This window comes from Sciurus carolinensis, chromosome 14 (genome assembly GCF_902686445.1).
Source record: "Sciurus carolinensis chromosome 14, mSciCar1.2, whole genome shotgun sequence".
NCBI classification, from domain to species: Eukaryota; Metazoa; Chordata; class Mammalia; order Rodentia; family Sciuridae; genus Sciurus; species Sciurus carolinensis.
Window position 1 is genome coordinate 1,303,332 of NC_062226.1, and position 23,937 is coordinate 1,327,268.

Sequence of the window (23,937 nt, forward strand, 5' to 3'; positions counted from 1 at the left end):
TCATGGTAGAAGAGTGGTGGAGGAAGGTGGCTGATGTGATGCTCAGGCAGCAGAGAGAGACTCCACTCCCCACATACAAAATGTATGCCCCAAGACCCACACCCCAGGGACCCACCTCCTCCAACCACACCCTGCCCACCTTCAGTTTCCTCTTGTTAATCCAATCAGGGTATTGACCCCCCACGGAGTGGGTTAATCCTTTCATAACCCAATCACTTCCCTTCTAAACCTTCTTGTTTTGTCTCACACATGAGCTTTCAGGGAGACACCTTGCATGCAAACCATAATATACCAAAACTAATCGATAGGTTCAAAGCCCGAAACAGCTGGAAGCAGGAATTCAGACACTTGGACAGCAGTATTTGAAGAAGCATTGTTCACAAGATGGATAAAAGAAAGTGTGGCATATGCATACAGTGGAATATTACCTATCCTTAAAAAGGAAGGAAAGAAATTTGGATACATGCTGCATTTCTATAAATTCTGATACACGTATGAACCTTGAAAACACTCAGAACATTTGTGCACAGGTGCTTTTTGGTTTGTTTATTTTGGCTTATTGGAGGGCAGTACGGGGGATGGGATCCATCGTTTCACACATGCTAAGCAAGCACTTTACCTCTGAGTTGCATCCCCAGCTGCATGTAAGTTTTTATAAGAACATATCCACATAAAGAATCCACTTGATCCACAAATATCATTTCTTTTGGCCGTATCCTGAGGAGTGGAATTGTTGGGTCAAGTAGTAACTGTGTTTAGCCTTTTGAGGAACTGCCATACTATTTTTTTTAAATATTGTGTTCCCAAAAGCAGTGTATGAGGGATCCAATTCTCCACATCCACAACAGCTCTTATTCTCTGTGATTGCAACCATCCTAGTGGGTGTGAAGTGTTCTCTTACTGTGGTTTTGGTTTGTATATTCCTGATGGCTAGCTCTGTTGAACATCTTTGCATGCGTCTCCAGGCCAGATATATACATTTATATATGCATGTATCTTTGTGCAAATCCTTCGCCCACCTTTAAAATTACTTGTCTTTGTGTTATTGACTTGTAAGAGTTCTTCATATAATCCAGATAGAAGACCTTTATCAGATACATGATTTGCAAATCTCTGTATTCCAGTCTGTGGCTTATCTTTCCTTTTTCTTAATAGTGATCTGTGAAGCAGAAAAGTATTAAAGTTTGATGAATTGGTTTATATTTTTCTTGTGCTTTTGGCATTATGTCTGAGAGATCACTACAGAAGCTGGACGGCTGTGGGAGGTGTCTTGGTGTCTAAATTGTTCCTTGTTTCCATGTCCCTTTCAGATATCTCAGAAGATTACATTTCAGCTTGAAAAAGGGGCGATGGAATGCAAAAGAGGAGGAGCAGTTAATGGAATTAATAGAGAAACACGGCGTTGGTGAGTTGTGGAGGGTTCACTCCTCCAGATTCTGCCAGCTTGGAGCTCATGGGAAGGCTTGCAGCTTGCTGCCACCTTGAGACCAACTCTCTGGCCTCATTACTCACTATCTTGACGATGGTGGTGGTCTCTCCCATTACGGATTTGCTTTTTTTGTTGTTTTATGTTGGTTTTGGTGCTGGGGATTGAAACTCCTCATGCCTGCTTGTCAAGCCCTTTGCCGCAGCCACACCCTGGCTCCCCCTTTACCAGTTACTGCACATTGACCACAGGAAATCTAGAGATGGAGAACAAAGTAGAGTAAGGTAGCCACCCTCGCCCAGAGGCACCGCTGTTGCCGGGTGCCCACCACCACTTGTCCTGGGCAGCTGCTGCTCAGCCCTTGCCTGGTCTTGGGACCTGCTGCTGCTGCTCAGCTCACTGTGGCAGCTGCACTGGCCATTCTCCCTGTCTTCAGAGGCTGCATTGTTTCCCTGGAGCACAGCATATACCTTAGTCAGCCTTCTCTTGACAGATATTTAGATTTTTTTTTTTTTTTTTTTTTGCTGCAGGGCTGGAGCGACCCAAGTGATTTTTAACTAAATCTCCACATACATTTGTACTATTTCCTTAGAGTAATCCTAGTTAAGGAATTGCTAGACTCAAAGATGTCCAAAATACAAAAACTCTTGTCACAGTGCCCAATTGAAGCAGCATGCTGGTTTCCCTCCGTTCAGTACTGCCTGGAAGAGGGCATAATCCCTGGAATGTCCAGTTTGTGTGGAGCAGATTGTGTGAGGGTCATGTTGAGAATCTGCGGGTGACTTCTCCTTCTTGGTCGCATGTTTGCCAGCACTTTCTTGATCACCCCAAGAATCGGGTGTTGCCAAACTGCAGGTGGCCCGACATAAGTGACGTCTGCTCCTTGCCGAGCCCAGGAGCCCGGCTCAGCTCCTGCAGGCAGCAGCCCTCTTTCCAGGCTGATGTGTGTGTCCTTGGAGTCAGCAAGAAGCTGTCTGCATGTGGTCTTGCTTTTGTAGGTCACTGGGCAAAGATAGCTGCCGAACTGCCCCACCGCTCGGGTGCCCAGTGTCTGAGCAAGTGGAAGGTCATGGCGGGGGTAAGGTATCTGTTTGCTTTGGGAGTTTTACTGGAAGTCAGACAGAAGGCCCCATCACCTGGAGACCCCTGGGGGAGGGGGGCGGCCTTCAATTTCTGGGCCTGGCATATGGTCTGGAGGCCAAGGGCAGAGGGAGACCCAGCCTAGTCAGCAGCTGCCTTCCACATTAGAGGTGTTTCTTTTTGGGGGCCTGTCCTTCACATCTGGATAGCAGAGGCCTCCAAGTGACCCTTTCCTCCCCTCAGAAGAAGAGTCTCCAAAGGAGGCGACGGAGGCCCTGTCGCAGAGTCCGCTGGAGCTCTGGCAGCAGCAGCAGCAGCGGCAGCTATAGCAGTGGGGGCAGCAGCAGCAGCAGCAGTGAGGATCCAGAGACAGAGCTGGAAGAAACCCAGAAGGGCCACAGAGTGCTGCTGCCCCCACAATACATGGTGCCAGACATGGACCTCTGGGTCCCTGCCAGGCAGAACACCAACCAGCTGTGGAGTGGAGGGGCCAGGGGCTGCTCAGGACACCCTGCTGCTTTCCCTGGCCCTTCCAAGGAGTCTGATGCCACCCAAGGTGACAACAGGGCAATGTCCACCCTAGCCTTGGCTCCTCGAGAGTTGAGCCAGAGAGAGGCCCCCTCCAGGACCCACAGTACCATCCTGAGAGGTGCCCAGGACCCACATTCGGCAGATACTCACCCAGCAAACCTGGAGGAGCTGGCCTTTAAGGTGGGCCCAGGCCCCCGGATGCACCCCTGGTGTGTACAAGGGGAGAAGTGGGTACCCCATACTCTTGGTGGCCACAGGCTGGTGCTCAGTAACACCATGGCAGCCTGGTCTGTGGCCTGACCACCAGCCCTGTTCCTTCATTGTGCACAGAATGTTCTTTGGACTGATTTTAGAATTGCCCAGATGCAGCAGCCTTTGTAAAGAACAGCAGCCTCCAGTTTTCCCAACTTGACTTCAAAAGCCACAGGGGAGAGCTGCTTCAGGAGCATGACTGAGTGGGCACTTGGGAAACTCACCCCAGGGACAGGGGAGGAGCCATTTCCCCAAGCTGCTCAAACTGGCCAGGCTTGTGGTATACATTGGCTTGTCACCCTCCATCTTGAAAGATCTGGGGTACTGAGTGCACATTCGTCTCTAGCCTGGTTAGATTGCAGTCACTGAGTAGGCGCTGGCTGGCTGTGGAGGGAGGCAGTGATATGCCCCGCCCACCCCTGGGTGGATGGAGCACAACCCACAGCTCAGCTCTGGAGAGGGCCCTTTCCGGGAGCCAGGCCTGCCTGAGGGCTGCACACACCCCGTGGGAGACCTCCCCAGCAGCGAGTGGTACCCACAGCACCCCCCGTGCTGGGATCTGGCACAGGGATGTCCGCAGCAGCACAGGCATCAGGCCCCACATCCAGGCTCCTCTCTCTGTCAGGGTGGACAGCATCTGCTGAAGGTACCCCTAGCGACGGTGCAGAGGGTACTGAGGACCAACACAGCCGTCCATGACCGTGCACTGGTGAGGGCCCAAGGCAGTTATAGAATGGGACCCCCATTGTATTAACCCACCCTGGTCCGAATGGTCGCTCTCTTGTCTGTGACCATACATTGAGGGAGTGGGGGACACTGTGGCCCTACTGGCCAGGGGCCCAGGTGCCTTCTCCCTGCAGAAGGAGAGGCTGAGGCAGCCAGCCCCACCTGACGCACCCCCAGGGCCTGGCCCTGGTGACAGCATGGCTGGGCCTTACCTATGGCAGCTGAGGCATGGAACCTTCCAGAATGGACAGCAGCGCCGGAAATACACTCTGCACCGGAGGCTCCTCGAGCGCAGGCTTCTGTTTGCTGTTACACCCTGGGTGGGTGACATCACCCTCCCCTCCACACAGGCCCCCTCCACGCCTGCAGCAGTGCTCACTAGAGGTACTGCCCATGTCCTGGAAGCCTCCTGGGGGGGCTGAAGATGGGGTCTATCAGGAGTCTGAGAAATGGGCCATACCTGGGTCAGGCTACTTAGAGAAGGGCAGAGCACTTGTCCCCAGAGGTTTGAGGGAGCAGTCAGAGCCAGCCTTCCCTTTGCCCTAGCTGACCTTCCTGCTATGTATAAAGGAACAGCTGTGTGGGGTTCTTTGGTAGTGGGGGTGCTTAGAGGGATCTACCTTCTGTCCCTTGGTGGCAACATGAGGTAGGGCCCTGGCTTCTCCTTGCCCCTGCTGCCTGGTACCACCTTGAGGGATCTCGGACTCCCAGGGGAACATGGTGGCTGGAGCTGCTTTCCTATGTGCCTGTCCCTCAGCCGACGGCATCAGGATGCAGTTAGAGCACGCCCGGCTGGCCAGCACCCCAGTGTTCACGCTGCTGATTCAGGTGAGCCCCCCGAGCAGTGCTGCTTGCTTTATTCTTCTGATGGAGACTTGAAGTTTACCATGAGTCTATTCCTGGAAGTCTGGTTATCTAAAGTTCTGTGTCCTTGGAAATAGTCCTCTGTGGTCTACAGCTTCCAGCAGATAAATAAGGAAGGGGCAGTGGCCATTCCATTTAATCCTTTGGGTAAAATGGTGTCCTGGGAAGGGGCTAGGCAGCGGTGTACACTGGAGGTACTGCCCATGTACTGGAAGCCTTCTGGGGGACTAAGTGGAAGGTCAGAGGGAAGGAGGTGGCCTGGTACACGGGGAACCCCTGGCAGACCCCACCAGAAGGAAGAGAAGGCAGCCAGGGGCTGGGGCAACCGAAAAGCCCAAGTGCAGTCTGAGGGGACCCGAAGCCCTCGTGGCCTTGTGAGGCTGGTTCCACCCAGACCTCTGGGGCTGTGCATCTGCTCCTGAGGGCAGCCTCCTGGGACTGCAGTCAGGGCTGCCCCTCCCTCCCGTGGAGCACCTTAGGCACTGGGCCCTGTGGGGCTGGGGTGGGGACGTTCTTACCCTAGTGCCCCTCAGCTGTTGCAGATCGACACTGCTGGCTGCATGGATGTCGTTCGAGAGAGGAAGGCCCAGACACCCACACCACTCCGACCTGGCACCCGGGGCCTGCCAGCTTGCCTTCCACAGGTAGCAGCCTCAGTGTCCAGGGCCTTGAAGGAGTGGGGCCCGTCTCGCAGAGCAGCCTCCCTGCTGCGTGCTGCTCCAGGGAAGGCGGCCTGTGCATGCCCGCAGTGAGGCCTGAGCCCTGAGGGGCTTCTTGGCGAGTCCCAGGTGGGCACAGGCAAGACGACACTAAGACATGCCTGGTTGTGGACCCTGTGCCTCTCCCAGGGCACTGCCTGCCCCAGGCAGAGGTTGGGAGCTGCTGGCACCTCATGCTTTAGAAACCAAACACTTGGGCTTAGTCAGCAGGACTCCTGGCCCTGGAGCTGTCTCCTGGGGAGTGGGGGATGACAAAGTGATATCACTCGTCTGAGGACCAAATACAACATTGTGGGTCCATGTGCCACGAACCCCACACTGCACCAACCCCCAGATTCGCTCTGCCTGGGCTATCTGGGCATAGCTCCTCCGAGACCCTGCAGCATCAGGTTCCCGGCCATCCTCATGGCCCTGAACTCTGTTCAGAGCTGGGCTTGGGCTCTGGAGAGTGTCAAGGGTGGTCTGGGTGGGAGAGGTGATCTGAGACCAGCGAGGACGCCCTGCAGGCTGACCGTTCCCTTCCTTTCCAGGCTCCCTCCTGTGCCCAGAGCACCCCAGGTACCACCTCCACACTTCTCTTTGTCTTGTGGTAAAGGCAGCACCTGCCGCACAGGTGCCGCAGCTCCGTGGAGCACAGCCTGTGGCCCTGTTGGTGGGTGTCTGTTGAATCCCACCCCAGGGCCAGGAATGGGCTGGGTAAGCCCAGGGCTGCTGGAGCTCTTGCCTGCCCTCCTTGAAGCAGCCCAGGCATAGACTCGGGAGACCAGAGGCTGCCTCTAGCAAGGGCTGCTCTTACTGGCAGCCACCAGTCGCCCATGCCTGCAGAACCAGGCAAGACCTGGGACCCTGAGGGGACAATGCTTTGTCACACAGGAGTGGGAAACAGTGGGGACCAATGGCCCTGGTCTTGAATATTTTTAGGGTCTAGGGACTGGTCTCAGGCCATTCATTATTAAGCAGGTTGGGCTGCCCTAACTGACGAGAGCATAAGAGTTCAGGGGTCTGGGAGGTGAGAGCTCTGGCTATAAGCAGCTGGAGCCCATGGGCTAGAACCTGATTCCTGTCCCCTATGTGAAACAGCTGCTCACTGCAGAGGCTTCCTGATGTCCCTAGGTCCAATACCTGGGGCTCCCCATCAACTGTGGGTGTCTATCCTTCTACAGGATGCCTCTTCCCAAATATGCCGACTTGGAATGCTACAAAGAGTGCTAGTCACAAAGGGAGCACAGGACTGGAGTCCCGCCAGGCTACTTTCACCTCATCCCAAGTGCCTGCACCAGTCCCACGCGGCCCCCGCCCCAAGCCTAAGACTGTATCAGAGCTGCTTCGGGAGAAGCGGCTTCGGGAGGCACGTGTGAGGAAGGCCACCCAGGGCCCCCCTCTGCCTCCCCAGCTGCTGGTCTCACCTGTGATTCTTCGACCCCCTATCCTGCCAGCCCCTCGGCCTCAGGGTCCCCTAGCCACAGGTCCTGTGTCCAGCACAGATTGCTCTGGGCCTGGGGCCTCCATGGCAGCCAGTGCATGCCCTTCTGGCTCCTGGCAGGAGACTGGGGTTTCAGCCAAGGACAAGGGACTCCCTACCCTCCAAGCCCTGCCTCTCAGTCCTGCCCCAAGCCCTGGCCCGGTCCCTGTGGTCTGCCCTCTGAGCAGTCTGGGACAGTCTCAGGCCCCTACCACGTCCCGGAAGCAGGGCCTGCCTGAGGCTCCGCCCTTTTTCCCTGCAGCCCCCAGCCCCACTCAGCTCCCCATTCAGCCCCTCAACCTGACACCTGCTCTGGGCACACACACAAGTGGGCCCCCACTGGCAGCCAGCATCCCCTTGCCTGTCACCTGGGTGCTCACGGCCCAGGGGCTGCTCCCCGTGCCCGTGCCAGCAGTGGTGGGCCTCCCTGGGCCAGTGAAGACCCCTGGTTCCACGGGGCTCCCAGCAGAGCTGCCACCGCCCCCGACGGAGTCTGCAGCTTGCTCTTCGCAGCTCCACGCCAGTGCGGATACAGAGCCAGTTCCTTCTAACAAGACTGACCCCTCAGCTTCCCCAACGTGCCCCCCATCCCAGAGTGCTGTAGAAGTAGGTAGTCATGTTCCTGGTGCCCCTGTAGAGGCCCAGGTGGTCAGGGAGGCCTCAGTGCCAAGGACACATTCCCAGACCAATGACCCTGAAGCAGAGCCCCCCTGGCACAGCCAGCTCCCTGCCTCTGTCGGCACTGGTCCCACAAATGATTCAGGAGGGACACGGGAGACTGGGGAACCTCTGGGTCTAGAGAAGCCACAATTGCCTGGGCCTGAGAAGGGGGCCTTGGAGCTGGGCCTGCTCTCCCAGGAGAGTGAAGCGGCCATACGACAGTGGCTGAGAGGACAGGAAGGGGTTCGTGTGCCCCCACTGGGGAACAGGCTGCCCTACCAGCCCCCCACCCTGTCCAGCCTGCGAGCACTGTCCAACCTCCTGGTCCACAAGAAGGCCTTGGAGCACAAGGCTGCCTCCCTAGTAGCCAGTGGGGCAGCTGGGGCCCTGCAGGCTTCACTGGAGCTGGTGCGAAGGCAGCTGCAGGACAACCCAGCCTACCTCTTGCTGAAGGCACGGTTCCTGGCTGCCTTCACCCTGCCCGCCCTCCTGGCCACCCTGGCCCCCCACGGCATCCGCACCACCCTGTCCATGGCCACAAGGGCCACTCTCTCTCAGAGTGAGGAGGAGGAGGACCTGAGTGAGCGGGAGCTCCAGGACAGCGACAGCTGGTTAGGCTGCGAGTCTAGTGGAACACAGGCGTGTCCGGCGGGCACAGTCCCCATCCAGGTGAGGGCGCCAGGCACCACGCACTTACTGCCTACCTGTTCATCCTGCCCGGGGTGGCAAGCTGGGGCACTGGCTGCAGGTTCCACCGGAGGAAAAACCTGGCCCCTGCTGCACAGAAATGCCATCAGACTTGCCTCTGGGCAGGGGTTGAGGGAGAGCTCAGCTGCTGTGCAGGTGCACGTGTGCCCCAGGGCTTGCGCTTGTGAAGTTTTCTGAGATGTGTTGGCAAGACTTTCTTCTTGCCCCAGAAGAACCTTGAAACAAGACGTTAGGACCACTGTCCTGTGACCTCCCGGCTGCCCTTAGGGAACCCGCACACACCAAAACCTCTTCCCTGGTTGCCAGGTGTCAGGCCTTTGTGCCTCACCAGAGGCTCCAGCCCTGCAGGGGTGCCTGTGGTGATGCCTTCCCCAGGAATTCCAGGTGCAGCCCCTCCCCTTGCTCCTGAGGCTGTTCTGCTTCCTTCCCAGGGTTCCTGGGCCCAGAGGGCAAAGGGACGAAGTGCCGTGTGTGTGCGAGTGTACAGCTGGCCAGTCCTGTTCTCTGCACTATCCCTGCTAGCCCTTGCCACAGGGGACAGGAGGGGGTTGGAAATGCCTACGTGAGGGAGAGGGCAGCAGAAAGCCCTAGAGTGGGCCCCAGGAAGACCTGCTGCCGCTGCCCCCTAACTTAGCTCCTACTGCTGGGACTCACTTCAGGACATGCCCTGCCCTGAGTGAGGAGAGTCCCAAGAAACTGCCCATCTGTGCTGTTCGGGCCAGGGCAGGGTAGTGCGTCTTCTCAGGACCATCCTCCCTGCCCCCATCCCCTGTCCATTGTGCTGGAGGTCACTCGTTTGCCCTCGTCCGGGCACTTATTCCAGGGAGCCCTGGATTCTGGCGAGGGCTCTGTCCCCTCCCACTTGGATACCTCTGATGACCTCGATGTGCTCAGGACTCGGCGTGCCCGGCACACCCGGAAGCAGAGACCTCTGCGTGAGCAGCAGGTGAGTCCCCGGCTCTGCAGCTGGGAGGGGTGGGGCCCACCTTCTCTGCTTGGGAGCACCAAAGCTGGACCCAGGCCTGAGGGTCCGTGGACTGGGTGTGTGGAAGGGCAGGAGCAGGGCCAGGGTCATACAGGCTTTCCATCCTCCTACCCACCAGCACACCCAGCCTCCAGCAACTCTTCCTGCCAACCCTGTGTGCCTCAAGGCCTCTATACAACTGTCCCTTCTGCCCATATGACTGCAAGGCTCCTTCCTACCCCTCACTGAGTCCCCACCCCTTGGGATTGCTTTCCAAAGGTGGCACTGAAGGCCTAGCATCTGTCTTGATGTCACTGATTATGTCACCTGCCACATGCAGGCTGTGCAGTTATCCATGGTCTCCCGTGGCCCCAACCTATCAGAGCACTTTGCTTTTGCTGCAGCCTGGGTCCTGGTCAGCAGGTGCCTTATAGGCCCTGACATGTTTTGGTTGAAGTGAGAGAGGAGGGAGTCCAGGTCAGCAGGCCCAGAGGCAAGAGCAGTTGCTTTAACCACAGGATGGGTCCCAGAGCTGGCAGGGGCAGGAGACGGGGCAGGGCAATGGGGGCATGTCTTGGTACTCCATCTCACCTGTGCATCCTACCCTGGGTGCCAGTGCCTTTCCTCAGCCACACGTCTGAGGTCTGGCTGAGTGTATCTGGGCCCTCCTGGGATCAGGGTGCCCCACCATCAATGTGTACCTGTGTTTCAGGACAAGGACGCAGGGCCCATGCTTGCCCCAAGAATCCACCACCCACCCTGCAGGAGAAAATAGCCAGGAGAGCTGTGGCCTGTAGACTGACCTCTGCCTGCGCTGAGCAGGAAGAAGCTCTGCAGAGTGGCCTCATCCCAGGCTTGGCTGGCCACTACGAATCCCAGAGTTTGAAGGAATAAAGTAAATGTTCTATTTTTCAATTAAAGGTCAAGAGGCTTTTGCAGTTTTGTTGTCTTAGGGTACCAGGTGGTGGACCCAGACTGCCACCCAGCAGAAGTGTGCTGTCAGCACAGTCCGCTCTGGAGACATGGGACACCACGGACTCAGCCACAGGGTCCTCGCCTCCTGTGCTGTGGGCTGCCTTCCTGGGCCTGGAGCTCAGAGAGGTTAGAGAAGTGGCTCTTGCCAACATGGGAAAGAGGCTGTGGCTCTGGCCACACCTGCCCGAGGCAGGGTCCCCAGAACCAGTGGCCACCTGGCTGCCCACAGTCGTAGCCGCGGGTCTCTCTCTCCCATGCTCTTTTCACGTGGGCACTCCTGTGGCACAGGGCCAGCCCCAGCTGTATCTGTCCTTCTCTGCCACACAGGCCTACCACGCAATCCCAGGCCCAGCTCTCCTGTGAGCTTGGTTCTCCTTAGGTACTGCCAGAACAGAGAAGCAGAGGAGTGTCCGTCCAGGGCGTGCCATGTCCGGTCACCGCAGGCACTCCACCTGCTCACGGCCACTGGCGCTCTGCTGGACGCACACACAGCCCACCTGGGTCTAGTCTTCCTTGCTGCTTCCTCTGACCTATGGGGTTGTAGAGTTTTTCTTAAATAATTTCCAAGTACTTGGGAATTTTCCAGGTATCTTTCTGTTGCTGACACCTGCCTAATTCTGATAAGTCTGAGAACGTGACTTTTTTTAAATTTTCTGTGGTCCTGGAGATTGAATCTAGCTACAACTGTGTGGTGGAGCACCACTGTCCTTTTCACTTCACTCTGAGACAGGGTCTCACTAAGTTGCTCAGGCTAGCCTCTAACTTGGAATCCTCCTGCCTCAGCCTCCTGAGTAGCTGGCATCACAGGCATGGCCCCTGTGCCCAGCGATGGTTCTATTCTTAAGAATACACACCTGAACTGGGGAGTAGCTTAGTGATAGAGCATTTGCCTAGCATGTGCAAGACTGGGTTCCATCCCCAGCACTGCAAAAAACAAAACAAAAAAATAACCCAAAGGAAAAAGCCATTATCCTTCCTTTACAAATGGGATGCTCTGGACAGTGAAACCTGACACCACTTCCCTGCCAGGAGGACAGAGCCTGGATCACCGCTGCAGCCAACAAACATCCCTAACTGCCTGCTCCTCCACGCATGGGTGTCCCGACTCACATGGTCAGAGCCATGCAGGAAGGGAGCTGTCAGGGGAGCGCTGCTCTGCACTCCCACCCTTCCCACCCAGCCCTTCTTGGTAGCCACACCCGGTGGGCCAGGTGTGGTTCTGTCCAACCAATTATACCTGCTAAGGTGGGGCTTGGGGCTCTCCATGCCCACTTCAGGGACCAGGCTCCAAGGGCTGCCCTAGGTGGAGGCCAGACAGTCTGTAGAGGACTCTGTCTCCCAGGCCTTGCCTGCCATCAGCTTCTAGGAGCAATGCTGAAGCCCCCGCATGCATCCTGGCGGAAAGGGAGACTGGCATGGGGGTCCCTCACCTGCCGTGGGCAGCTCAGTGTCCAGCTGGACAGTGGGCTGGCCACAGTGTGCAGCAAGCACGCTAGTGTCCCTGGCCTCCAGCAGGCCACCCAGCCGGCCACCCAGCCCTGAGACCATGTGCCCTCCTGGTGCCTTGGTGGGTCAACCTTCTCTAGCCTCAGGAGGGCCTTTGCCCTCCTTTCCACATTTCGAGTTGTCCCTGGGCAGGCAGGCTTCTCTGCTCCCCAGAGGACTTCCACTTCCCTCTGCCCTGCCCTGGGGCCGCCCTGGCTGGCGAATCAGAAGGCAGGCGACCAGGGACTGTCCCCCTGTGGGAGGACAGGCCGGCCTTGGTGGTGGTAACCAGAACACATCAGGAAGTAACAGCCTCCCTCTGGTCTCCACCCTTGCTCCCTCCAGCCACCAACATCATCTCCCAGATACCCTGGCGCCCAGGATCCTAGCGTGCCCACAGCCAGGGCAGCACACAGCTGGCAAGTGGCTCCTGCAGGACAGAGGTAGGCTGGCCTGGAGCCCTTCAGGAAGGTGGCTGGGAGACTGTAGTCTTGCTGGGGAGCCTAGAGCAGTGCTCGGCTCCCACAGGCCAGCCATGTGGCCTCAGCGATTCCCAGGCCCTGCCACAGCCTTTGCAGAGACCTGCTCACTCAGTGGAGTCGGTGGTGGGAGTCTGGTGTGGGCCACGTGGATTTGGGCTGGAAAGACAGGCCGTAAAGGCCCAGGGTTCCCAGGACTGTCCTCTGGGCTGCTGGCCTGGGCAGTGACTAGGCGCAGCAGGAAGCTGAGGAATTACTCTAAAGAGCACGCCTGTCTCCAGGGCAGTGACCCAGCCTGCTGCAGAGCTGGCTGGTCAGGGCTCTGTCCCTGTCTCAGAGGAATAGCTGCTCGGCGGCTGCCACCTTAGCCCAGTGCTGAAGCCAGTCACTTCAGCTGTGTGCTGGTGGAAAGAGACGCAGCGGTCCCAACGTGGGAGGCCTGGTTGTCCACAGCTGGCCTGAGTGTCCTCCAGCATGTGGCAGGAACCAGGCCCTCTCTGGGCCAGAGAGTGCAGGGGTCACCGGTGCCCAGCACCTGAGAGCCTCAGAACATGAGTGGGTGCTGCTCACCCGGCCAGCCCCTCCCAGCACGCCTAGGCCTAGGGTGACGGCAACGTGCCCCTGTGAGCAGCCCCATCACCCTCCCCATGCTGCAGTGACCCTGGCCAACGGAAGGCTGCAGGGCAGGGGGCCTGTGGGGAATGAGGAAGTCCTCCACAGCCCAGCTCCCTCAGGAGGCAAAGGTGGGAGGGCCCGCCAACCTGCCCCTGCCCAGCCTGGTTGCTGGCCAGCCAGGGTTCACAGCCACCCGAAGAGGCGGTGCCGAGGGCAACAGCTCCTCCCATCACACAGCTCCATGAGGGCACGTTCTCTCAGACCCACCTGTCCCTCCCTCCACACTTGCCCAGGTGATGGGGAAGAAAGCAAGCTGGGCAGCAGAGGGCAGGGCAGGGGCTCAGGGAAGGAGAGAGCTGGCGGCCCACAAGGAGCTGTCTCCATTCCTCTGCTGTCCCCTGGGGAAGTGGCCATGGAGCCAGGAACACGAGGGTGAACCCCTCAGATGTCCCTGGGCGACGGACGGCCCTCCCCGGAGCCCTGGCAGGACACCCGTCCACCTGGTGTGGGCTGACCCTGGAAGTGGGCTCCAGGCCCAGGGGCACAGGAGGCGGGTGTCCACCCTGGCTGCTCTCCCCAGCTGCAGGCACCAGCCATAGTCTGCAGCATGTCAGACTACGAGAATGAGGAGGAGTGCTGGAGCACCCTGGAGGGCTTCCGGGTCAAGCTCATCTCCATCATCGACCCCGCCCGCATCACGCCCTACCTGCGCCAGTGCAAGGTTCTGAACCCCGATGACGAGGAGCAGGTGCTCAGTGACCCCAACCTGGTGATCCGCAAGCGGAAAGTGGGTCAGTGTTCCCCCACCTGCCACCCTGAGGATCCAGGCCCCAGGTGGCTGCTGCCTCCCTGGCCCTGGCCCAGCTGGACAGTGAGCCCCAGCCTCCACCCTCACAATGGGAGTCAAGTCTGGCTCCCTGTTTTGCTGGGAACTGCTGATTGGAGTGGCAGGGGCGCTCCCATACCGCTGAGGTCCTGGGAGCCTGGGGTAGTGGGCAGCACTCTGTCCCCATCCTAGAACGCCTGCAGGGTGCCTCCATCAGGTCCTTACCCTGACCCCTCTGTTGGGCAGGTGAGGCCTGGACGGGGCCCCAGAGGCGGAGGACAGGGGCATCCACAGTTTGGGGTACCCTCTGCCCAGAATGCACCCCACCCACACCTCCAGAGCCTCCTCCTCGGCCCTGGCCCCGTCCCCATCGCCCCAGCCCCCAGCCCTGTGTCTCTGGCCTGCAGGCGTGCTCCTGGACATCCTGCAGAGGACAGGCCACAAGGGCTACGTGGCCTTCCTCGAGAGCCTGGAGCTCTACTACCCACAGCTGTACAAGAAGGTCACCGGCAAGGAGCCGGCTCGAGTCTTCTCCATGATCATCGGTGAGGAGCGGGGCGGAGTGACCTTGGAGGTGGGGCTGGGGTGCCTCGGGGTCTCCCCCAAGACCCCTCCAGAGGGTCTATTGTTCATAAATTGCTGGGAGAAAGAACCTGGAAGCAGCCTGCATGAAGGCCTGGAGAACCCCACCCACCTCGGTCTGGGCATCCCTCGTTGCTGGGGTACTACTGGCTTCCAGAGGGTGGGCTCCTGGGAACAGGAGCCCCACCCAGCCTTGGGGTAGGGGCCAAAGGGACACTCCCCTGCCCTCAATGAGGTCCTTTTAGCGGTGCACAGTGGCGCCTGGCACCCCAGCTACTCAGGAGGCTAAGGCAGGAGGGTCGCAAGGTTCAAGCCAGCCTCAGCAACTCAGTGGCCTGTCTCAAAATAAAAATGAGAAGGACTGGGGATGTAGCTCAGTGGTAGAGCACCCCAGAACCCAGGGGTGGGGGTGGGGAAGACCTATTACATAATTAGAGAAAGAAGGGCCACCCTGAGCCCTGCCTGGGCGTGGCCCCGGAGGTGATGGAGGCTCCAGTTCACAGCCTCCATGCAGAATGCAGACCAGGCAGAACTGGCCTGGTGGGTGCCAGCAGTGACCCTCGCTGACTCCAGCTGCTGGTCTTCAAGCACCAGGGTCCCTGAGGTTGGGCAGGCGCAGGGGCGCCTTCTGACTCCGCCTGGCCCCCAGACGCATCTGGGGAGTCTGGCCTGACACAGCTGCTGATGACGGAGGTCATGAAGCTGCAGAAGAAGGTGCAGGACCTGAGTGCGCTGCTGAGCTCCAGGGATGACTTCGTCAAGGAGCTGCAGGTGAAGGATGGCCTGCTGCGCACGCACCAGGAGCAGGTGCAGCGGCTCAGGGAGCAGTGTGAGGCCGGGGGCCGCGAGCTCAAGCGCTGCAAGGAGGAGAACTACGACTTGGCCCTGCGCCTGGCGCGCCTGAGCGAGGAGAAGGGCGCCGCGCTCATGCGGAGCCGTGACCTGCAGCTGGAGGTGAGCCTCCCGTGGCCAGGCGCACCCGGCTGCCCAGCAGCCCTGGCTGACGGTCGCCCCCGCAGGTGGACCAGCTCAGGCACAGCCTCATGAAAGCGGAGGACGACTGCAAGGTGGAGCGCAAACACACGCTGAAGCTGAGGCACGCCATGGAGCAGCGGCCCAGCCAGGAGCTGCTGTGGGAGCTGCAGCAGGAGAAGGCTCTGCTGCAGGCCCGCGTGCGGGAGCTGGAGGCCTCCTCGCAGGTGGGCTGCCCGTCTGCGCCAGGCTCGGGCGGCTCTGGGCTGGGGCAGCACCCACTGTGGCAGCAGGGCAGCTGGGGCCTCCCTAGTCAGGCTTGCCCTTGGCGTCTCCAGGAGGGGAAGCTGGACAGGAACAGCCCCTACATCCAGGTGCTGGAGGAGGACTGGCGCCAGGCCCTGCGGGACCACCAGGAACAGACCAACACCATCTTCTCCCTGCGCAAGGACCTCCGCCAGGTGGAGGCCCTCCGCACCCGGGTAAGAGGGCTGGTGGCAGCCGCCAGGCCTGGGGTGTGAAACCAGTGCGACCTCATCTCATCTCCCCTGCACCACAGCCCTGTGGTGCCTGCTCTTTGCCTGCATTGGCCCAGGAGGGTGGGGGCCACCCTTGGGGCCCACAGTGCCTGTGGCAGAATGGTGGCCATGGCCAGGGTCTCTGGTGGGTCTGGCCCACTGTGGTCTGGGGCCCCTGTGGCCTCCCCCTGGCCCCAGCTGGCCTGACCCAAGGTACCCTCAAGCTCCCGCCTGAGGCCTGGTGACCGGGGCGGTGGGCTGAGCAGCCCCTCCTGCAGTGCATGGAGGAGAGGGAGCTGTTTGAGCTGCAGTGCCTGGCCCTGCGCAAGGACTCCAGGATGTACAAGGACCGCATCGAGGCAGTCCTGCAGCAAATGGAGGAGGTGGCCATTGAGCGGGACCAGGTGGGTGCAGGAGGGGGCCGGGGCAGCAGCCTACTGGGGCAGCAGCCGGAGCAGGCCTTAGATGACCAAAGTACGGCTCACTTAAAAATGCCATCAGTGACGGGCGTGTGCCGCCCCACTCGGGAGGGCCCAGCCACCCTGAGCCTCTTCCTTCCAGACTTTTCTCAGTGCTGTATCATTAGTTTTCTTTTGTATATCTTGTACAAAAGAGGGCTTTCTACGAGTCTTATTTTGCAAGTAGCTCTTTTTTATTTTAATTTTTGTGGTGCTAGGAACTGAACCCAGGGGTGCCCTACACTACCTGCACCCCAGTCTTTTCTGTTTTTGTTTTGAGGCAGAGTTTTTTTTGACCAGTTGGCTTCAAACTAGTGATCCTCCTGCCTCAGCCTCCTGAGTAGCCAGGATTATAGGTGTGCCCCAATGCACTCAGTTGCAAGTACCTTATTTTAACTTAAAAGAATTGTGGGCAACTGGTCTGTCCGAGTTCTTGTGAATGGGACAGATCATCCCAACGTAGGGCTGCATCTATCTGCCTCCCTGTTTCCCAAACAACTTCCAGTCAACAGTTGGCACTTCCGTCAGGGCCATATGTGTCAGGAACGCCAAAACCAGACTCCTGGGAGTCACCTGTGGAGACACAGAAAAGACCCGGAGGGAAATAATGACTGCTTGCCCAGCAGGGAGTCGGCACTATCCCTGCCTTGGGCACCGACTCCAGGCGATTCCCGGGCAGAGGGAGGGGGCTGGCTGTGCCCCAGGGGCTGCTGACTAGGGGCTGGTGGTGGCTCCCTAGTGCCGGACACTGGGCACCCATGGGCTTGGACAGGGGGATGTTTGGCTGTCTCCAAGAGGTCCAAAGTCAGAAGCACGGACAAGAGTTAAAGAAGTTGCCAGTTGTCAGTCAGGTCCTGGCCAGGGCAGGGCCACTGGACTGCTGGCTGCTGTTGGGGGCAGAGTTCTGTCCCATTTGTGATATGCCCTCCTCTGCTGGCACATTGTCTCTTACACCTCAGGGACCCCAGGTAGGGGACAGGCATAAAAGAACATAACAGAAGCCAGTCACGGTGGCCACACCTGTAATCCCAGTGACTCTGGAGGCTGACACAGGAGGGCTGCAAGTCAAGGCCTTAGTGAGATCCTATCTCAAAATTAAAAAAAAAAAAAAAAAAAAAAAGAAAAGGGCCAGGGATGTGGCTCAGTGGTACAACACCTAGGTTCCAGTAGAAGAGTGTGACGTTGGTTTTTAAGATCCTTACACAGCCACTAATGGCCATGCTCTAGATATCAAGCTGCATCCAACCCTTATAGATCACAAGAGCATGGACAGTGCACAGAGGTGTCCACTGGGGACAGAGGACTTCTGAGGCCTGAGCTGGCACGGTCCACAGGCACCGTCCTGAGAGTTGAGAACATGGAGTCTCTAATCTTTCCCCTGCCCCACAACATTCGATATTGAACCCGAGGTGCTTCTTTATCATGAGCTGCATCCCCACCAATCCTTTATTTATTTATTTATTTATTTTGAGATAGACTGTCACTAAATTGTTGAGGGTTGAGGCTGGGCTCAAACTTGTGATCCTCCTGTCTCAGCCTCCTGAGTTGCTGGGATCACAGGTGTGGCCACTATGCCTAGCAAGATTTATCTTCTTCATATTTGACGGTCCACTTTCCATGGTGTGCCTTCATCACTTTACAATCCTCCCAATGCCAGTCGTGCTAAGGGAAGGGAGAGGCCTGTGCCAGCTGGTCCCACGCAGCCCTACGGTCCTGCTGGGAACTGTACTGGAGAAGCTGGGAGCCGTGCTGTAAAGAGAAGCAAGCTCACCTGGCCAGCCCTGGACTCAGGTGTGCACCTGCCATCCCCAGGCCATGGCCTCTCGGGAGGAGCTTCACACGCAGTGTGCGCGGAGCCTGCAGGAGAAGGACGAACTGCGCAGGCGGGTCCGGGAGCTGAGCGAGAAGGCAGATGAGCTGCAGCTGCAGCTGTTCCAGTGCGAGAGCCGGCTGCTGGCCACGGAGGGCAGGCTCAAGCAGCAGCCACCAGACATGGTCACCCTGGGGGCGCCGCTGGGGAACCGGGCACAGAGCAGGCCCCCGGGGGGGTGTGCAGCCCAGGACAGCCCCAGCCTGGCCTGGTGGCTTCCCCCAGACCCTCCTGTGGTGCAGTGAGGGCTGACACAGCTCTGGCCCAGGCAGGACATGGGACAGCCAAACGCTGGCCCTTACCTAGTGGAGCCTGCAGGGTGAGGTGGCAGGAGGAGGAACATTCTAGGCAGGGCTAGGGCTGAGGCATGTACAGGGCCTCCTGGAGGACAGGGCTGGCCTGGGACCCTCACCACACCTGGGTGGCCCAGAGCCCCCGCTGCTGCTGACCAACCCCCTCTTCTTTGACGACAGAGCTCCGATCTGGAGGATGGGTCCCCCAGGAACTCCCAGGAGGTGAGCGTGACCCCAGGACGGCGCAGGGCTGGCCTCTGGGGCTCCCAGCCTCCACCCAACCACAGCCCACACCCAGGCTCCTAGGGCTCTGCTGTCCTGCACCCAGCCTCAGCTGCCCAGCTCTGGGCCAGGCAGGCGAAAAGGCCTTTGTGGCTGGAGGGTAAAGTGAGGCCAGGACCGTGCCTGTCTCCTGCCCTGGTGCAAGAACTTCGGGTCCCGCTCGCCCTCCCCACCCAGCCCGAGCCCCGGGGAGCTGTGCAGAGGGGAGACGGCATCATGCCCAGCTGGGGCGCAGGAGCTGGGTGGGGTCCAGTCTTAGAGGGGTGTGGTGGATGGCAGGGAGGACTAACAGTGACCTGTCCGTCTTTGGAAGCTCTCCCTACCCCAGGACGTGGAGGAGGATGTGCAGCTCTCCGACAGAGGTGAGCAGGCAATATGGGCACCTGCTCCTCTGGTCCAGCCGCCCTGGAGCCGTGGCCTTCTGGTCCCCCGAGCCCTGGCCATTAACTTGCTCCCTGTCTCTTCAGTCTTCACTCCCCATTCCACAGACAGGGACACTGAGGCTTGGGGGTGTTATCAGGTCAAGGATGCCCAGAGAACAGAGAACCTGATTCAAACCTTGGGCCCAGCTGGCAGGGTCCATGGCCCACTGAGGACAGGTCCCCCCATGGGCAGTGGGTGCAGAGCCCCCACCCTGGTGGGCCCTGGGAACTCAGAGTGGAACAGGGCTTCCCCACCCTGTGCTCACAGAGCTTCCTCCTGCAGTGGAAGGCACAGTGCCCACAGGAAGCCAGCGTCCAGGCTCAGAAGGCCAGAAACAGGGATGGGGCTGCATGCAGGGTGACAGGGTGGGGGCAGCGCGTGCTGTCTGCAGTGGTGGGGCTGTTGGGGGCTTCAAGGAGGCCAGGCAGGATTCCTCCTTGGCTCGTTTTTAAATTGGGCTGTTGGCCCTAGCGACAGTGGGGGCGGAGAGGAAGAGGAATGGCGCATCGGACTGGCCTGGATGTGGGCAGGAGCTGGAGGAGTCTGCGCTGAGGGTGGGGGCCGGCGGGAGGACTGCCCGGGTGCTGGGAGGTTGCGTGGGAAGTCAGACAGACTTCCTCAGGGTTGCCTAAGCCCAGCCTCCAAGCAGAGGCAAAAGGGGAAGAAGTGGCGGCAAATGCAGAAGTGGGGGGCCGGCCGTCTGCCACAACCCAGAGACAGGAACTCACTGCAGAGCCCCACGTGTACAGAGGCAGTGGGACTCGGGAGCAGCTCCGGGGGGCTGCGGCAGGAGCTGCAGCATGGAGGGCAGCATGGAGGTCGGAGCTGAAGGGGAGTGCCAGCCACAAGCAACTCAGGAGGGGCTGCCAGGCAGGCAGGACGTGGCCTGGTGCCCCCAGCCCTGCGGGCCACCAGCACCTTCTGCCCAAAGGGCCTGAGCCCTGGGCTGCCAGGCCCTGCGAGAATCAGAGGAGTTCAGCAGCCTGGAATGTTCTGCTTCCAACTGCTACAGTGCCCTACCCACACCGCCAGAGGCCCTTCGCCCTCCTCTGAGGTTACCTCTGTTCACTCCTGAGAGCCAGTGTGCCCGAAAATGCTGCCCAGCAACTGGGAACACAGCACAACCCGATCAGGCTTGGGGCCACCTGGGAAAACTGTCCTGGCACCCCGGGGTCCTTTCTGCCTGTCTGCCCTTGTCTTTGGGCCAGCCAGCTCAGGAGGTGTGGTAGGTGCTGTGAGACTCTCTGGGTCCAGCAGCCTCTGACCTGCCCCAGAGGGCTTTCCCCTGGGAGTGAGGGGAGGCCAGGCCAGGGGTCTGGGCCTGTCTCCTTGCTTGTGCGATGGAGAGGCTCACTGGCCATGTGAGGACCCAGAAGGTCTTGCACTGGGCAGCAGGGAGGGGAAGGGGCAACTATGCTGGGCTGGACCCACAGGCAGCTTTTGCAGGCGGCCTCGCTGAGGGGGAGAGTCAAGAGCTGCTCTTCACAGCCCCGCAGAAGGAGCGGCTTTCACCGAGTCCCCACGTAAGACCCCTGGGGTTCCTGCAGCCCTGGCATCTCCCTGATGTGGGCTTTAATGACTAATCTCCACCTGGTAGATGGGGGTGGTCCAAAGTCTCTGCAGGTGGGTTCTGGGGTGGAGTGTTTGGAACATGAAGTGGAGCTCCTCCCTTCTTGGGCGGAGCTGCAGGACGGGATTTGGGAAGGTGGGGTAGCCATAGAAGGACACTCCATTTCTGGTTTCTCCGATGCACTGCCTACCCTGAGTGGGAACTCCGGCCTCCTTGTCTATGGCACAGGAGTTTCCCCAGTCAAAGGGCCATCTGGGTCGTGTAGTGGCAAGAGCCCAGGTCACAGCCTGAGTGCCCAGCCTGCCTGGCTGCAGGACCGGTGCTGCCCTGTCATCAGAAGGCAGCCCTGTGTCCGTGCACCTCAGTGCCGCAGGCCCTGTGGCCAGCTTGGCTACGGCCTCCCGCAGCCTGCAATCTGGGGCAGGAGGGAGCGGGAAGGACACAGCCATCCAGCTGCCACCGTGCCCTTTTGCAGGACGCTGGCCCGAGCAGCGGCGAGCCCCCGGAGAAGGAGCGGCGGCGACTCAAGGAGAGCTTCGAGAACTACCGCAGGTGGGCGGGGCGGCGCGGGGCGGGCGCACACCTGCGCACACCTGCCTCACCTGCCTCACCTGCGGCGTCCCACAGGAAGCGAGCGCTCAGGAAGATGCAGAACGGCTGGCGGCAGGGCGAGGGGGACCGCGGGAACACCACCGGCAGCGACAACACCGACACCGAGGGCTCCTAGTCCGCCGGGACCGTCGTGGGGCGGCCCGCACTCCCCGCACCTGCGGCCTGCTCGGCGCCGTGGCTGACCCGGCCTCGGTGAATGAGCTGGACTGGCTCCGTGCGGCTGCCCGCGCTCCGATGTACTTTTTAAATGCGCGTCCTGTTCTTATTGTACGCTACACTCGCTTTGTGGAAATACCGGAAAGTGCAGCCAAGTAAATAAAAATAACCCGGGAGCGAGCGGACTCGCGCAGTCAGCCCGCGCCGCAGGGCGGCACCAGGGGGCAGCAGAGCGCGGCGCGCCGGGGCCGGGGGCGGAAGCCAAGGAGGGCCACGTCCGTCCGGGTGCCCACTTCCAACATGGCGGAAGCGGCCTCAGTCACGCGGGGCGGGGCTGGCAAGAACGGCCTGGGCGGGCGGGCGGAATGCTGCGGGCGGTGCTGGGCCGTGTGCCGGTGCTTCTGAGCGTCGAGAGGCCCCGGGGGTCTGTCCTGAGGTGCCTGTGGGGCAGCGGCACCCGCCGGGAGGCCGCAGGGAAGCGGCGGACCTGGGCCTGGGGGTGGCGGTGCTCGAGTTCCGGGTCGGGGCCCGCAGCGGCGCTGGGGCACGTGGAAACTACGCATTACCAGCTGGTCTACACCTGCAGGGTGAGCACACAGCCGGGACAAGGTGGGCCGCTCCTGCTGCTAGAGGGCGCCAAGAGGAGAGGCTGCCCGGGGCGGGGCCTGCCCGGGGGTGCAGCTGCGGGCCTGACGCTGCCTTGCCCCAGCCAGGTCTGTGGGACAAGGACCTCCAAGCGCATCTCAAAGCTGGCCTATCACCAGGGCGTGGTCATTGTGACCTGCCCTGGCTGCCAGAACCACCACATCATCGCAGACAACCTGGGCTGGTTTTCCGACCTGGACGGGAAGAGGTGAGGACACCTGGACTGGGGTGGGGGGAACGTATGGCATGAGCCTGGGGCCTGGGTGAAGAGCCCACCCAGCAGCCTCCCTAGGGAGCCCCTGCCTGGTGGTTTCTAGGCCCCCCTCAGCAACCCAGCTTCCTGGTCCATGCAGACGTGCAGGTATATTTGAACTTTGGGTAAACCATGGATAGCCTTTTGCCTTCAGTGCACTACCCCAAACACAGCAGCTGCCAGCCGGGCCACATGGATGGCACCTTCAGCACTGCCTCACTGCCCACCTCCTGCCCTTGCTGACAGCCTTGTCATTCTGGTGTGAAACTTTCTTGTCCTCTGCCAACCTGGGTGCCCGGTCTGCAGCAGCTGGGAGGGTGTGTGTCAGGCCCTGTGCACTGGCCCTGGCCTGAGGGTAGGGAGTGGTGGGGGGGGCCTGCTCAGAGGCCAAGCATGCCCTCCCTGTCTGGGGAGCTGGAGGCTGTGCATTTTGACTTCTGAGCTCTGCGTCCTCATGTAAGGTGGACAGGCAGTGCCTGCAAGGACCGCATGCCAGGCACTGGGCTGCTGCCCCATAAGACATCACTGTAGAGAAGGGGGATGGGCAGGACTGTTGGTAACTGGTCACTCGGTGAGATGAGGCCCGTCTTGGATCCTTTGCTCCTGAGGTGACACTTGCTGGCAACCATGGGTTGTGAAGATGCATGAGGTATCTGTAAGGCCCTTATGCTGCTGGGTGCTGGGCTCAGTACTCCTGGATCAAGCTGGCTAGGCAGTGCCCTGGAGGGAGCCAGGCACAGGAGTGACAGCCCCCACTCCCATCTCACAGGAATATTGAAGAGATCCTGGCATCCAGAGGGGAGAAGGTGCGCAGAGTGGCCGGCCAGGGTGCCCTGGAACTGATTTTGGAGGCTGTAGGGGCCCCCAAATCCCCTGCTGCCCCTGAAGAAGGTGAGGGTGAGGATCCCACCCACTCAGGCCAGACGAAGCAGAGTTGACTCATGTTCCCTTGCACTGTGGGACTCTGCTCTCCAGAAAGACACTTCCTTCAGCCTGGACCTCCTGGACTGGGCCTGTTTCCTGTCAGTAAACGGATGTCCCCCAGGTGCTGCCTGCGACTCTCCTGTCTTTCTTTTCTGGAGTCAGAACTACTCACGAGTCCCTGGTGCTGAGGGCAGGTCTCTGTGACCACAGGACCCCAGGCTCACCCCCACTCATCCTACGGAGGAGTTTCCTATCCCTGCCCACCGCAGGGCCACGTTCAGAGCACCTGTGGCTCTGTCCCTCTGAGTGTCCTGTCACCTGCTGTCCCCTGGGACAGCACTGGTGGCTCCCCTCCATGAGCCAGGGCTGACCTCAGCCCTGAGCCTTGGCTGTAGCAAACCAGGCTGCTCACGGTGGCTGCAGATAGGATGGGCGCCAGGCCGGGGCGCTTGGGAGGGGACTGCAGGCCAGGTGGAGGGCCCCTCAGGGACTGCTGGGCCTCTCAGTGCTGCCTGGCAGGTCGGGTCTCAGACACGTGGGGGACAGCGTGAGCCCTGTGCCCTTCCTCCCCTCCCTCCCCTTCCTCCACACGTGCGGCTTCTCTCCA

General features: G+C 59.9%; 3 protein-coding genes and 1 long non-coding RNA gene across 13 annotated transcripts in view; 3 read left to right on the forward strand and 1 right to left on the reverse strand.

Moving 5' to 3' along the window:
* The window catches only part of Snapc4 (small nuclear RNA activating complex polypeptide 4), a 24,225-nt gene extending 11,930 nt beyond the window's left edge, over positions 1-12,295 (forward strand). Inside the window, exons 14-25 of one of the 2 annotated variants that reach the window (XM_047525539.1) lie at positions 1,311-1,405; positions 2,425-2,504; positions 2,750-3,217; positions 3,915-3,998; positions 4,150-4,399; positions 4,773-4,843; positions 5,413-5,523; positions 6,129-6,156; positions 6,762-8,389; positions 9,252-9,374; positions 10,105-10,287; positions 12,198-12,295. In XM_047525539.1, coding sequence (XP_047381495.1) covers positions 1,311-1,405; positions 2,425-2,504; positions 2,750-3,217; positions 3,915-3,998; positions 4,150-4,399; positions 4,773-4,843; positions 5,413-5,523; positions 6,129-6,156; positions 6,762-8,389; positions 9,252-9,374; positions 10,105-10,167 — 3,001 coding nt within the window. In that variant the 3' untranslated portion in view covers positions 10,168-10,287; positions 12,198-12,295. The remainder of the gene's footprint in view (positions 1-1,310; positions 1,406-2,424; positions 2,505-2,749; positions 3,218-3,914; positions 3,999-4,149; positions 4,400-4,772; positions 4,844-5,412; positions 5,524-6,128; positions 6,157-6,761; positions 8,390-9,251; positions 9,375-10,104; positions 10,288-12,197) is intronic. The other variant, XM_047525540.1, reaches the window with a different exon arrangement.
* Card9 (caspase recruitment domain family member 9) lies at positions 10,245-21,693 on the forward strand. Of its 9 annotated transcripts, none has more exons than XM_047525544.1 (13): positions 12,161-12,295; positions 13,527-13,737; positions 14,180-14,317; positions 15,004-15,308; positions 15,374-15,553; positions 15,665-15,808; positions 16,123-16,248; positions 18,115-18,297; positions 18,646-18,687; positions 19,061-19,109; positions 20,617-20,693; positions 21,216-21,288; positions 21,368-21,693. In XM_047525544.1, exons 2-13 carry the CDS (start codon positions 13,554-13,556, stop codon positions 21,532-21,534), a joined length of 1,668 nt encoding a protein of 555 aa, XP_047381500.1. In that variant the 5' UTR covers positions 12,161-12,295; positions 13,527-13,553; the 3' UTR covers positions 21,535-21,693. The 9 variants fall into 9 exon arrangements, 8 of the variants coding, with proteins under 8 accessions (XP_047381498.1, XP_047381499.1, XP_047381500.1 ...); XM_047525545.1 differs by having other exon boundaries at positions 20,659-20,693; XM_047525548.1 differs by having other exon boundaries at positions 20,659-20,693; positions 21,216-21,292; positions 21,368-21,692.
* Positions 16,546-22,362, reverse strand: LOC124964853 (uncharacterized). Its single transcript, XR_007105038.1, has 3 exons — positions 21,352-22,362; positions 18,074-18,198; positions 16,546-16,875 (listed from the first exon to the last, which is right to left on the reverse strand). It is a non-coding gene; the product is annotated as an uncharacterized LOC124964853 (long non-coding RNA).
* Dnlz (DNL-type zinc finger) lies at positions 21,787-23,457 on the forward strand. Its single transcript, XM_047525556.1, has 3 exons — positions 21,787-22,095; positions 22,222-22,361; positions 23,176-23,457. Exons 1-3 carry the CDS (start codon positions 21,874-21,876, stop codon positions 23,342-23,344), a joined length of 531 nt encoding a protein of 176 aa, XP_047381512.1. The 5' UTR covers positions 21,787-21,873; the 3' UTR covers positions 23,345-23,457.
* The last annotated feature ends 480 nt before the right edge of the window (positions 23,458-23,937 follow it).

What these genes read in the sequence shown, in the direction of transcription:
- Card9 (XM_047525542.1), top strand. Translation starts at nt 13,554, where the DNA reads ATGTCAGACTACGAGAATGAGGAGGAGTGCTGGAGCACCCTGGAGGGC. An exon ending in TGGAGGCCCTCCGCACCCGG is followed by an intron (nt 15,809 to 16,122) that starts GTAAGAGGGCTG and finishes CCCCTCCTGCAG; the next exon opens with TGCATGGAGGAGAGGGAGCT. An exon ending in CCCCCAGGAACTCCCAGGAG is followed by an intron (nt 18,688 to 19,060) that starts GTGAGCGTGACC and finishes CGTCTTTGGAAG; the next exon opens with CTCTCCCTACCCCAGGACGT.
- Dnlz (XM_047525556.1), top strand. Translation starts at nt 21,874, where the DNA reads ATGCTGCGGGCGGTGCTGGGCCGTGTGCCGGTGCTTCTGAGCGTCGAG. An exon ending in AGCTGGTCTACACCTGCAGG is followed by an intron (nt 22,096 to 22,221) that starts GTGAGCACACAG and finishes TGCCCCAGCCAG; the next exon opens with GTCTGTGGGACAAGGACCTC. An exon ending in TCCGACCTGGACGGGAAGAG is followed by an intron (nt 22,362 to 23,175) that starts GTGAGGACACCT and finishes CCCATCTCACAG; the next exon opens with GAATATTGAAGAGATCCTGG.